General features: G+C 41.6%; 1 protein-coding gene across 1 annotated transcript in view; it reads right to left on the bottom strand.

Annotated features, from left to right (window-relative positions):
* Positions 1-1,819: 1,819 nt before the first annotated feature.
* Positions 1,820-12,403, bottom strand: part of KDM3A (lysine demethylase 3A) — a 33,746-nt gene continuing 23,162 nt past the window's right edge. The window contains exons 16-26 of the mRNA XM_075752772.1: positions 10,738-10,924; positions 10,101-10,270; positions 9,055-9,291; positions 8,464-8,635; positions 7,433-7,523; positions 6,724-6,854; positions 5,795-5,914; positions 5,569-5,708; positions 3,859-4,035; positions 3,642-3,776; positions 1,820-3,180 (exon numbers count right to left, since the gene is read on the bottom strand). Coding sequence (XP_075608887.1) covers positions 3,100-3,180; positions 3,642-3,776; positions 3,859-4,035; positions 5,569-5,708; positions 5,795-5,914; positions 6,724-6,854; positions 7,433-7,523; positions 8,464-8,635; positions 9,055-9,291; positions 10,101-10,270; positions 10,738-10,924 — 1,641 coding nt within the window. The 3' untranslated portion in view covers positions 1,820-3,099. The remainder of the gene's footprint in view (positions 3,181-3,641; positions 3,777-3,858; positions 4,036-5,568; positions 5,709-5,794; positions 5,915-6,723; positions 6,855-7,432; positions 7,524-8,463; positions 8,636-9,054; positions 9,292-10,100; positions 10,271-10,737; positions 10,925-12,403) is intronic.

Here is a 12,403-nt window from a genome sequence, read left to right as displayed (position 1 = left end):
CTCCTGTGCGTCAGTTGAGTTTGCATCGCTTCAAACTCTTTTCACAAACAGTATCCACCCCTAACAGCACCCTCCTGGTTTTATAATGCCTTTTTTTTTTTTTTTTATTTATTTAGTACATTTAGGGTCTTCCTCACATGCTTACAGAAAAGCTGTCAGTCGGGCAGAGCCGTGTTTAGCAGAGGCAGGCTGCCGCTATCGGTCCTGCTGTGTGTGTGTTCCTCTAGGGCCTGGTGCTGCTTGGGACCGCTCCCCCCTCAGCTCTGAGCAGGGCAGGTGGCCAGAGAAGGTTCCAGACCTGCACAAGCCCTGCCCTCGTGACTTTGGCCACCTCCAGAAGCTTTTTTTTTTTTTTTTTTTAAGGTCTCACATGTAAGCCATACTCCTAAAAGGCAAATACCAGCCCTTGCCAGCTCTGTGCTCCACAGGAGCCAAACAAGAGCAGCCCTGGGAGGCAGGCTGGTGGCAGGCTGGAGGGATGACGCAGAGCAGACCATCATGTTTTGCTTTCCTCATCATCAGCCCGGGCTCCTCGGGGGCCAGGAGAGGGCAGCTGGGGCAGGATTAACCACTCTGCTTTGGGGGAGGCAGACAGAAGGAAGGGGAAGCCCCCCCCTTCAGGTAAGGTGCGCTTCCATCCCTTCCAGTGAAGAGACAGCAGGGAAAAGGAGCCCAGCTGGGAAGAGGGATAGCTGGAAGAGCCAAGCCCAAAGCAGACAGCTGCTGAGCAGCAGCTAGGCAGAGGCAGGAGCTGTGCCCTGACTCCCAGTGATGTTTCCTGCCCTCCCCAGACTCTGAAGGCAGTGGCCAGGCTCTTCACCCTGGGCTGTGCAGTGCTCCTGCAGCCAGCAGGAACAGATCTGGGACCAGAACTGACCCCAGAACCAATCTACATCATTAAATTTTTCAGTCTTTATAAAAATAAAACCTGGCAGCCACCAGCCACCTGAGAACAGCCGTGCCCCCTTGCAGATGCTGACCAGTGGCATTTGTTACCCACTCTGCTCTTCTGCCAATCCAGCAGTGGCATACCCCAGTTCTACAGCAAACAGGCACTAGGCTGGTATTTGGTTGGTCACTGCACTCCTCAGGAGAGCTCTGCCTTTCATGGGTTCCATCTCTGCCCAAAACCTAACAAGAACAGGTACAGGGCACCATTTGTTTCTTGTGGTCTTAAAAATCCAGAGGACAGATCAGAAAGAAAAAAAAAAGCAGCTGGAGGGGCAGTAAGATTGGGCAGGGAACAGCTGCAATAAAGACAGGTTGAAGAGCAGCATAGTGGTAAGAAAAGTTCAAAATCCAACTTCAACAAAGGGTCTTTTCACACATACACGTGTGCAGAAAGAGCAGTGTGAGTCATTTTGCTCGCTGGGAGGTCAGGGACCTGGGCTCCTGCTCCCCCCAAGCAGCTAGCTGGCCCCAAGGCAAGCGGTTAGACTGCTTTGCTTCATTCACTTCAGACTCGATACTGCAAGAGAGCATTCAGCTAAAGCCTTGCCTTTAAGGACACCGAACTAGTTCAGCATGAAATGCCAAATGAAGGGGTTATTGCTCTTCTTTAGAACTAAAGCCAGCTGAAGCAACTGGAAACAAGCCTGTCTGTGTACTGTCAAACCTCAGCAAGTAGGGATGTTTCGCTGCTTCAGTTGTTCAGGGTGCCCGGTTTTGTCTCAGTTTTGAGAGAAGGGGAGCAGAGCACGCAGACAAACCTTTTACTATCCTACTCTGGTGTAACCTGAGCAACTCCTACTCCCTCAGGTCACTGCAGGCTCAGCTCCACTTCAGATACTGAGGGGTGGGAAGAGGAAGTTTCTTTGAAAAAAAACCAAACCAAAACTGTTACCCAAGAGACTCAGAACAGTCAACACTCATTAGTAGCAGGTGAAGTACTACAGGGAGGGAATTTGCACAGGGTTTGTCAATAAAGTCCAGAAAAGTGACTTTTGGCTAGCAGGAGGTTCCCCCAGCCTGGCTCTTCCTAACAGCTACCCTGAGCTTTTTGGTGCCAGAAAGGACACTGAGGACCAGGGAGGTTCATTTTAGCTTGGCTTGTTAGATTGAGAGATGCGCTTTTCCACTCTTCACCCCTTCTGCCCGTTTCAGGTTTTATGACGTTTCCAGTCTTTCTCTAAGTAATTTTGGAGCGACGCGTGTGCCATTGAAGACTGAAGCTGTATTAAAACTCATTTGATACAGACAGTGGTATTGGCATTGGCCGAGAAGCAGCAGCCAAGCTCAGTCAGTCCTGCTTCAGTTAACTGAAAAACAAAGCTATAAACAGATCTGTTACTCAATTCAATACCCTAAGCCTTCAAATACTTTATAAAACAGTATGAACAGTATATGATACACAATTTTCTTTTGCATTTCAAAGCACTGCATCAAATTAATTACATTTTCAAGAGTCCATTGAAGAAGCCAGGCAAAGAACAGTATCTGAAATAGAAGAATTTTATGTAGACCATTCAGTGTTAAAAACCAGAGAATCAAACATCAGTTCAAATTAAAGAGCAGTTTCAAAGAGAAGACATTTGATTAAAAGTTTCTTTTAACATTTAGAAATTTAAATACATTTACCTAAAGATGGTTAACCCCCATCTCTATGTTACTATACAATAGCTTAAAGCTAATTTTAAATGCTAGTTCTATGTTAATGTGAAATTCCAGAACCGCATTCTTATTTTTCTGTAAATTGGTTATTAAATTGGGTGACTCCATACTTCCTCCCACCCCAAAATAAACTTTAAAAACTGGAGCTTTACGACATTTCGAGTAATATTTGTCAAATGAGTAATGTGGAATAATTTCCGACAGTTCTATAGGAGGTATTTTGTACAGTTTGGAGAGCAACTCCATATAAAGTTCTATTGCAACTGAGCATTCACAGTATGCCACAGTCCATACATATTACTACATATACATATCAGGTTTGTAAACATTGGAAGAATACACAGAACATAGTACCACGATCCTCTGGTACTGCTGAAAGGAAGATGAGGTAACATTCATATAAGCTCAAAGTCCACAGAGGTCCTGACTGAGTAGTTAAAACAGCTGCCAACGCTTCTGTTTCATAGTGTGTGGTTAAGGCTTTCCACTTCACGGTCTGCTAAGGCTGGATTCATTAGCTCTCAGTATCCCAACCGCATCTTTAACAGCGTGGTATATGACATTCTTCACCTAGGAGGAAAAGAAAAGGCATTTAGGGCCCAGTTGGAACTCTCCCACTTCCCCATGCAGCTCTCCTTTCAGGTTAAACACGCTCATCTGCACGGGTTTGGCTTAAACTACTAACTTGTGAAAATAAGGTTCAAATTCTAACAGGATGTGAGTTGAAACCCTGTAGCTTGAGGAGAATACTGCAAGCTCAGCTAGAGGGAAAACAAAAGAAATAGAAGAAAGAAACATTTCAAAAGAATCTCAGGAGAAGCTTCAGGAGACTTCCTCAAAACTAACAATTCAAAAACCCATGGAAATTCCTCTTCAAGGTCTAATGTGTTAAAGCTGATCTGAACATGAAAGCAACGTGGGTTGTGTGGAAACACCCCTTATGGGTTTTGTGAGGGTGGTTTGGTGGGTTTCAGTGGGGTTTTTGAAAGGGTTAAGAGGGACAGGGTTCATCCTCAGCACCGGTCAGTTACCTGCAATTTATCTTCATGGTTCGTATGCGTATGCGACAGATATCTAAATTCCTGAGTGAGCCAGAAGCAATGTTTGACATGCTCTGGGGATACAAAGTCTTCTGCAACTTTAATACAACTGTACAAATTATGAACCTAGAGAGAACAAACAAGCATTAGCCACATGCTCAAACGTCTGCCCAAGTGGTCAGGCTGTAACAGCGTCCCTGGTCCTTGCCTGGTGTGGAGCTCCTGCTGGAATGAAAACTACATCTCCTAGAAACTGTACAATAGCCCAGCCTTGAACTCCATACTCTTGATGAAGGCGTTTTCTTAGCGATCGGTCCAAGTACCAACTCTGATCATGAATGGGATCGTGATCTACAGGGTTTTCTTGACCTTGTTCTTCCGCAACCTGGAAAGTCACAAGACAACAGGTATTAAGATATACCAGTCTTACTGGACAATCACGATGTATCGGTGGTATTCCGTACGCGCGCGTGCTGTACAGAGTGAGAGTGACTCACACCATGCATTCAGGTGGAAGAGTCACACCATGAAAGGTTTGGATTCTTATTCAGCCCTTAGCTCACCACGGCTTCAGCATTTCTCAGTCCCTCTCGTTTCACAGACACATTGCCAATGTAGATATAGGAAATGCAATGAAACCAAATTTACAGTAAGAGGGAACAGAAAGGTGTTCGCTGTGGGAACCACTGTCATATATAGGATCCATACCCTTACATTACTATAGCCTGTAACAGGAAGAAACTCCTGAGTGTGGAATTCAGTGGGTGTCTGCCCAGAGGCCAGCACTAGTCAGCGTGCTCACTAACCAAACCAGAGGATGCGAACTAGATTTTCAAGAGATACGAGGCTGGGAGGCACAACAAGCACTTCAGAAGAGAAAGTGGAGGGCTGCGGGGAGAGAATTTCTGCAAAATGTTCCAGTATAAACCTGATGTGCTGTGGCAATCATTTACACCTGGGACTGTAGCCCCAAAACTCATTTGGGAGGGGAGAAACAGCTTGGTTCTACTCCAAGACAAGCTGCTGAAAGCCTCACACCTGCAGGCAAGTATGCTATGAGGGGCCACAAAGAGGTGTGAGACACTGATGTGAAAACTCAAAATATCAATGCTTGTCAAATTCAGAATCATATTTTATCAAGTATAAGATTTGTTCTCTGTTAATATTAAACAAATCTGCTGTAGCCTCTCTAAGCTTCCACCCCAGACAGTAGTGTGGCTGACAAGGCCAACAGTTGTTCAGATCATCCCATTTATCCTTTTAAACATCAACACATGAGCTCTTTCCGCTTTTAGAGCACCAAAGAAGTTCCAGAATTAAAACCACCAAGAACTCTGGACCATTTGTGGTGAATTTAAATACTAAAACAAGCCCTTTTGGATATAGTATCACATGTTTTCATGAGACTTAAAGGTTTAGTAGACATCATGCATTTCCCTCAATCCAAACCTCATAAAGGTATGGGGGGGGGGGGGGAACAAGTAGGAAAAAAGAACAAGGAAGAACTTCATGTACCACATATTTCTCTGACATTTCCCAAGAACATCTCATGTGCATGTTTAAGAAGGATCTCATTTAAGATTAAACTGTGCTTTTGCTTAAATCTAAACCAGCAATTTTTTTGTTCATTACATGACATCATTACTTGTGCTACAAGAAGTGTAGGCAAAACGTATCTACATACAGGCAAACTTCAAGCTTCAACTTGCTACCCTCCTCAGATCCTACAAGATCCACAGCACACGGGAAGTTTTGTCTTGGGTACAACTCAAGTACCTTTGTTTCATGGAATCATAGAACAGTTTGGGTTAGAAGAGACCTTAAAGATCATCTAGTTCCAACTGGGATAGAAAGGAGGAGAAAAAAATCTTCTTCTCTACACAGAGAGAAGATGATTTTTTAAGATACAACAGCTCACCTTTTTAAGGAATTCCCGGATCTTCTCTGTATCTTTAGCAGCATAAATGTGCCACAGAGCTCCTGGTTTTTCTCGACTTTCAGTAAAACGTTTAATTGTCAATTCATCAGAATCACCATCTTGTATGGTTTTAAGCACTTCTGTTGAGAGCAAACACGAGCAGTTACACCACAGGACCTTCCCTCCAACCACAGAAATAACCCCCAGAACACAAGAAAGACTTTACCTTCTTCTTGATCAGCCTGGCCTTTGGGGATACCCACATAAACCATAACATTAGCTGCATCGGACACATCTAAATGGAGGTTTGTTGTGCCATATTTTCTATCCTCTGGTGTTATTAAACCTAAAAAAAAAAAAAAAAAAAGAGTAGCAGATACCCATTAGTAAGACAGAAAGCAACCTTATGCCACTCTTAGCAGCACTATCTGAAAAGACCAGAGAGCTTTTACTTTTATCCTCAAACGATTGTGGTACAGCAATATACTTTATCTCCAGGACCTTGTCCCATCTTGTTTGTGTCTTCCCAAGTTTACAGGCTGCTACATCAATTTGTATCTATACCTAGCCTATATGATGTGTAAGAGCCATGTTTAAGTCTGGCTAGAAGATGGTTTCTATAGCAGTTTAGAATAAAGCATTCTCAGAAACAATCTCCTTTTCATTCTAAAAGGCAGCTGGTACAGTATTTACTAGCCACAATCTTTTTACTGGCCATGATCATGCTTAGTTTTAAATGCCTTTTGAGTGTCAGCAGATGAACTAGCCATAGAAAGAACTGCTCAAGAAGAGATTAAAAACTAAATGATACTGCCCAAAAAGGAGAAGTAACAAAAGTGACACAGCCAGAAGTAGCAAAACAACAGCTAGATGCAGCCAGTTACAGGCAAGAGAGGCTGTGTATACACATGTGGAGCAAGTTGATTGGAAGATTGGGAATAATTATTATTGGCTTGAAACCATTTGGACAAAAACCATTTAGTAAAATCATATAATGCTCTGGACATCACTAATACCCATAAGCAAGTCAAAATTAGGCTTTCAGATCAATAGGTTTAATCAAATTGTCTACAACAGCAAGGATTCATTTAATTTACAGTAAATTTTAATTTGAATGTGTGGTCAACATGACCTTTAGAGTGAAAAATTCCTTACCATAAGCATTGTACATCTTCGGGCCCAAGTCTGGTCGTACAAAATAGTTGGGAAGCCGAGAGGCAAGGTTGAGCTTGCCACCTCTCCTAGTGTATTCTGGCAATGGAATATTTTTCATCAAATCATCAAACCTAAAGTAATACAGCACAATTTAATGTGAGGAACTGATAAAAAAAAGCAGACTAAAATAGACTGCAACAAAAATCTTTCTCCAGTCAAGAAACTGTACTCCTCCCCCCAGGGGGTTTACTAGACACCATGAAAAGAAATAAAAGAAACAAGACACAGAATATAGCAGATAAAAAAGTTTAACTGATCTGGAGTAATGCTATTTCCTTGTATAATCATCTCAACTAATAGAGTAAGTCAGAATACTTAAAAATATTTGGCAAAAAAATAAGCTTCAACTGAACTTTAGATTTCAAAATGACTCAGGCTTCTAGGAAGCTTCCAAAGTTTAACGATCCACTAGCAATTTTAGATACTCGCTTTACTTGGCAATAAATACAGTAAGCTACATGAAAATTTAGCATAAAACTCATTTGGCATTTCCAGCTATGTCAGGCATCTCTAAGATACAAAATGGTTCACATGCGACCAACTGCTTCTCAAAGCTGAAACAGGTGTCAAAACGGAACAACATTCCTATGTTTTGTTACTTTAGGGGTGTACCACACAAATGCTGAACAGTTTCTTTGTAAATTCGTACCGAGAAGGCATCATATCTCTGAAGTCTTCTCCTGGAGGCCAGTCTTTAAGCTTCAACACCATTGGCTCTCCTTCTTCTGTTCTCAGGCGACCTATTGTCAAATATTCACAAGTCTTAATTTTTAGTAGTCGTACAACTCAAAATCCAAAGAATCATGACAAAGAAATCCTTATCTTCGTTTAAGATCATGTTTATTCCACAACTATTTATGTGGAACCACAGACATACAAGTTCACCTGATACCACAGTTGGGTATTACTGCCATGACAAACATGTTACAACAGGAGATTTCAGACTAGACAAGCGCCCTTTACCAGCTCCCCTCCCGAAGCACTTCCTACAATTTAGCTCAGGCATCTGTTTTGCATTTGAGGCTAGAATAGCTGATGATAAAGCCAAATCTTTTCAAAGATCAACTAACAGAAAAGAAAGGTGTAAGTGAGCCTTCCAGCTCCCACTCTTCTTGCCCCAAGTTCCAAATTCCCTAAGTTTACATCACACAAACATATGAAGTAGAACTCCAGATGCCATGGCAAGTATTAATTCTAGAAAAAGTTTGTACCTAGAAGTGAAAACCTCATGCTCACCTCCCCTAAACCTGTTTTTATACAAAGTAACTTTAGTTCCTCAGGAACAAAAGGCACCTGCAAGTTAAACCAGCAGAACCAAATTACCTTGTGAGCACCGACCCTACACATGCTCTTTTATGTTTCACTCAACTGGGCAAAAAATCTGACAGGTGAACCTACTTGCTAGGAAGGTCCCAAACAAACAGAGTGCTTTTCCAAAAGACTAAAGGCAGCCAAACACACTCCTGAAGGAGAGTCCTCCCTGGGGCTGACAATTTCTAGGGGTCCACCATCCCGCAAGCATGTATGGTGACACTGTCACAGACACACTGTCCAGGATGAAAAGAAAGCCTGGAACATGTTTTACGCTGCTTGAGGCTGCTTACGGATGGCAAATTTGTGCTAGGGCAAGATTATTGTTGCTGAATAGTTACCTATTGGAAGAAAATTCACATGACTTACTTGAAATATCTTCAAATCCATCCCAGAAATCCCCTACAGTAGCTCCAGTGATGATTTCATTGGTCCTGCAGTTAACCAGATCTACTTCCTGTTGGCCAAATTCCTTCCTAAAGGACTCCGGTCTCCAGAGGTCTGCATTTAATTTGTGATGCACTCCTGACACCATTACAGGCTATGAAGAATAATAACATACTCTGAAGAATTATTAAACACCAAAAATTCTATTTCCAAACAGAATAGGGTAATGTATAAAACCTACTGAATATTTGAACACTGGCATTTTGCAAACACTGTATTTTCCAAAATAAATGCTCAGCCTGCCTTACCAGAATTATGCCATGTGTTTGATCATTCTTTATTTCAAGCTATGAGGCAGCTTTTTATATAGAGCCGTAAGTTCAGCAGTGTGTTTAGAAACGGAATTAAAATAGTAAAATATACATCCGTTTAGCCAAGAATCTGACAGTGTTCATGTAGTGCATTTGATGAAGGTTTAGTGTTGCTTCTGATTGCAGTGAGTTTGTACCTGCACTTCAATTAAAGGGCAAAGCACATGATCTGAAAATGGAAAAAGCAGAAAAACTGAAATACCTGTCCCTGTTTCCAGCACTCCCTGAAGACATTCCAATTACTTTCATTGTTGGGATCTTGAAGACATAGCAAGCGGTTATCACATAACCAGTAGTGAGGCGTATCAAAGCCCATTATCGTAGGCTTTATAGTCAACCCTTGAGGTTTCTTAGGCAAGTCTGTAATGGTTCTATTTTGCACGAGGGAAGCAAATATGTCATCAAGGATTTTGGGTGTACTCTTGAGTCCATTGTCTGTCTGATTTAAAAAAAAAAAGAGAAAGAAGAACAAAACCAAGAAGTTAGTGCACTTTTCTGTTGCCTTGTCCTGCAGACTTTAAAGACGACATTTGCTACTTTCAGAATTTTTCACAATCATGCCGAGAAACAAAAATCTGCAGAACTTTGCGGTCTAGAAGCTCACCGCTGTTAAATGCCAATGCCATTTCTGACACTTTGTCTACAGCAGTCTGGTATAAGAAGTTCTGCTCCGATTTACATTTCAGCAGTGCTGCAGAAAACCATGAAATGCAGCACAGAATAGGACTTTCTTTATACCAAAGAACAGAGATGCAGTTTCATCAAGGAATTCTCTAGGCCAATATTTTACCCCACCATTTTGAAGCCATATCTGTAAGAGCAAACAAAGCCCAGGAACATCTGAAGTGAACCAGTCTGCAAATGAGATATGGGAAAGATAGTCACCCACCACAGAACGTTTTTCCCTCCATCTGTAAGTTCCTTGATGCTTCTTTTTTTTTTTTTTTTGAGTCTAATGGACATGCCAATTAATGCCCCTGCTCGATGTAAGTTTAAGTAAATTCATCTGCTTTAGCACTTAGTTCCCAATACCTCACCAAGCAAGACTTGCTGATAGTACCACTGAGCTACTACTCTAGAAAGCACTAGCTAGAACACGGCAACACAGACACTGAATTAAGTCCTTTTCCCAAATGAAGACAGAATTTTACCTCTGTGACAAACATCTGTGGTAGTTGTTCACAGGTTTAGAACAGTAGCCTAAGCCTGGTATCAAGTCAAACCTGTAAACCAAAACTTTTCATATACCTTTCCTCCTGAAGAGTTCAACAGATTCCGCAAGAAACCGGTGTTATTGTTGCTCACAGGTGTTAATATTGCACTGTTGAATGTCTGCAGGGCTGCAGCAGGCTTAGCTAAACTGGGGAGTGTCTGAAGGGGTTTGTTTTCATTCTTTGAAGTAGGTATGAGGAGTTTCTCTGCAAAGAGGAAAAGAACACATCTGAGAATGAAGCAAGGATTAATCCTCTGAAACAAGTATAGGCTTTAGATTTTTTTTTTAAGACAAGAAGATACTCCTATATGCATACAGGTATGTACGTACATACATATATATAAAAATCTCCCCTCAATACATGCAGATTAAATACTCTCCACTTAATTTTCTTCAATACTCCGAAGCTTTTAAAATCACACATTCTCAAATCGAATTTTAAAGAATACTTGCATCAATGGGATATTAATCCAGTTTTCAAAAAAGAACATGCTAATCCTGCCACATTTTACTCCAAGTCATTGCCACAGACCAGTTTTGCAGTACAGGCACTGAACACCCATCCCAGCAGGCAGATTATTTCATTCTCAACACAAGATGTTGCTGGGTCTGATCTATAGTCTTCTAACCAACAGCCACAAAGGGTTTACTCTTCACTGGTTCTGCACATACCTTTGTTTTCTTTATTCACGTTTCCACTTGTTAGGTTTGATAACCAGCTTAATGAAGGAGAAGTATTTACTGAAGCAGTTTGTTTACTTCCAATTGCTGACTTCAGAGGGGGATCGTGTGTTGCGACTTGTGGGCTCAGGACAAAACTGTTATGTTGAAGGCTGGTCCTCTCTCCAGGTACCAAGTTCTGAAAAAACAAAATGAGAACTTGATTAAACACAAACACACTCTACTCAGAAAGGGGAAGCAAGCAATAACTTGTCTAAATTTGTTCTTTCACCAAAAAAGTGGTTTGGCCCTTCAAAAAATTTCTGATCTCCACAAGAGGTCAGCACTGCATCGCAGTACCAGCCAGAGATGATGATCCAGCAGGATTCGGGATCTCCCAACTATAAAAGCAGGCAACAGAGTCAGTCCATCGCCTCTCAAGACAAGCACAGAAAGCTGAGTTTCCCAGGTGCATTTTCTGGGACTGCTTTGGGAACCAAATGCAGTTTTAATAGCAGCGCTCTCGCAATTCTAGTGATAGCTGATGATCAGACCAGGGCTAAGCTGGAGGTCTAGTTCAGTACAATAAACTAACTATGTAGTGCTCCTAAATTTTTATCATAAGAAGGCGTCAAAAGTCTGCTCACCTGCCAGGTCTAACATACACCTGCATATGAGAACAGCACCGGCCTGGTGAGCACAATGCAGGTGCAGGACCCACTGTATGTCTTCTATGCAGTTGATTTACCTACTTGTTTGGAGACTAAGTAATGGACTAACCAGAACTACTGCTTTGGCTTGGGATTCCTGTGTGACTGGCTATATTTCTTCTCTCTGCTCAAATACTTTCCAGAGAAGAAATTATTCTGCAGCTGTGCCTGCCTATTGCTACGTTCCTTATTTCATTTCTTAATAACTGCTGATGCTTGGTAAGGATTCCAAACACAACATAATAAAATGCTTCCAACTTTAACAAGCCTCTTCTATTGATTGCCAACACCAAAATCAAGTTCAGTCTGCTTCTTATGCTTAAGATGACACATTTATTCTCAAAATGAGTTTACAAATAAAGCATACAGCAAAATTAAAAGTACTTAATTCAACTATTTTCTTGCAAGATGCTGCAAAACTAAGCCATTAATTTGCACTCTATATTCAAGAGCAAGAAAAAAAATACACACTTTTACAAATAAACATACGATGAGATTTTGTTTGTTTAACATAATGAGCAGCAAACTTCCTACCAGGATTCCCAGAGAAATCGATGCTTCTCCATACTGCTCTAGCCCTCGCAATTTTATTCATGTTCAGTTCTTTTATGAATTCAGTGCTCTTCCACCCTACCACTTCTTTAAGATGCTGCATGTATCTCCAGGACCCAAGGGACAGCCTACACTTTGCAACCATTCCCACTAGTGTGTTCTTAAGACTGTTCTCTTAAGGGTTCTCTCAGTCTAATCCTATTTTGCTCTACAAAAATAATCCTCACCAAGCATTTTTCAAGGATAGGTCACTTACTGAGGCATCCGCAAGTCAAAGGGATGCAATGAGATTTTCCCCAAAACTTAAAAAAGAACTGGACCAGAAAAATGAATACCAAATACAAATTTTGAACGAAAACCTGCAATAGTGGGGTTGTCAGTAGTGGTCAGAATTGGTGTACCTACAACAGCAAGTA

This window comes from Balearica regulorum, chromosome 4 (assembly GCF_011004875.1).
Source record: "Balearica regulorum gibbericeps isolate bBalReg1 chromosome 4, bBalReg1.pri, whole genome shotgun sequence".
In the NCBI taxonomy this organism is placed as follows: domain Eukaryota; kingdom Metazoa; phylum Chordata; class Aves; order Gruiformes; family Gruidae; genus Balearica; species Balearica regulorum.
This window is presented reverse-complemented; position numbering and strand designations above follow the sequence as displayed.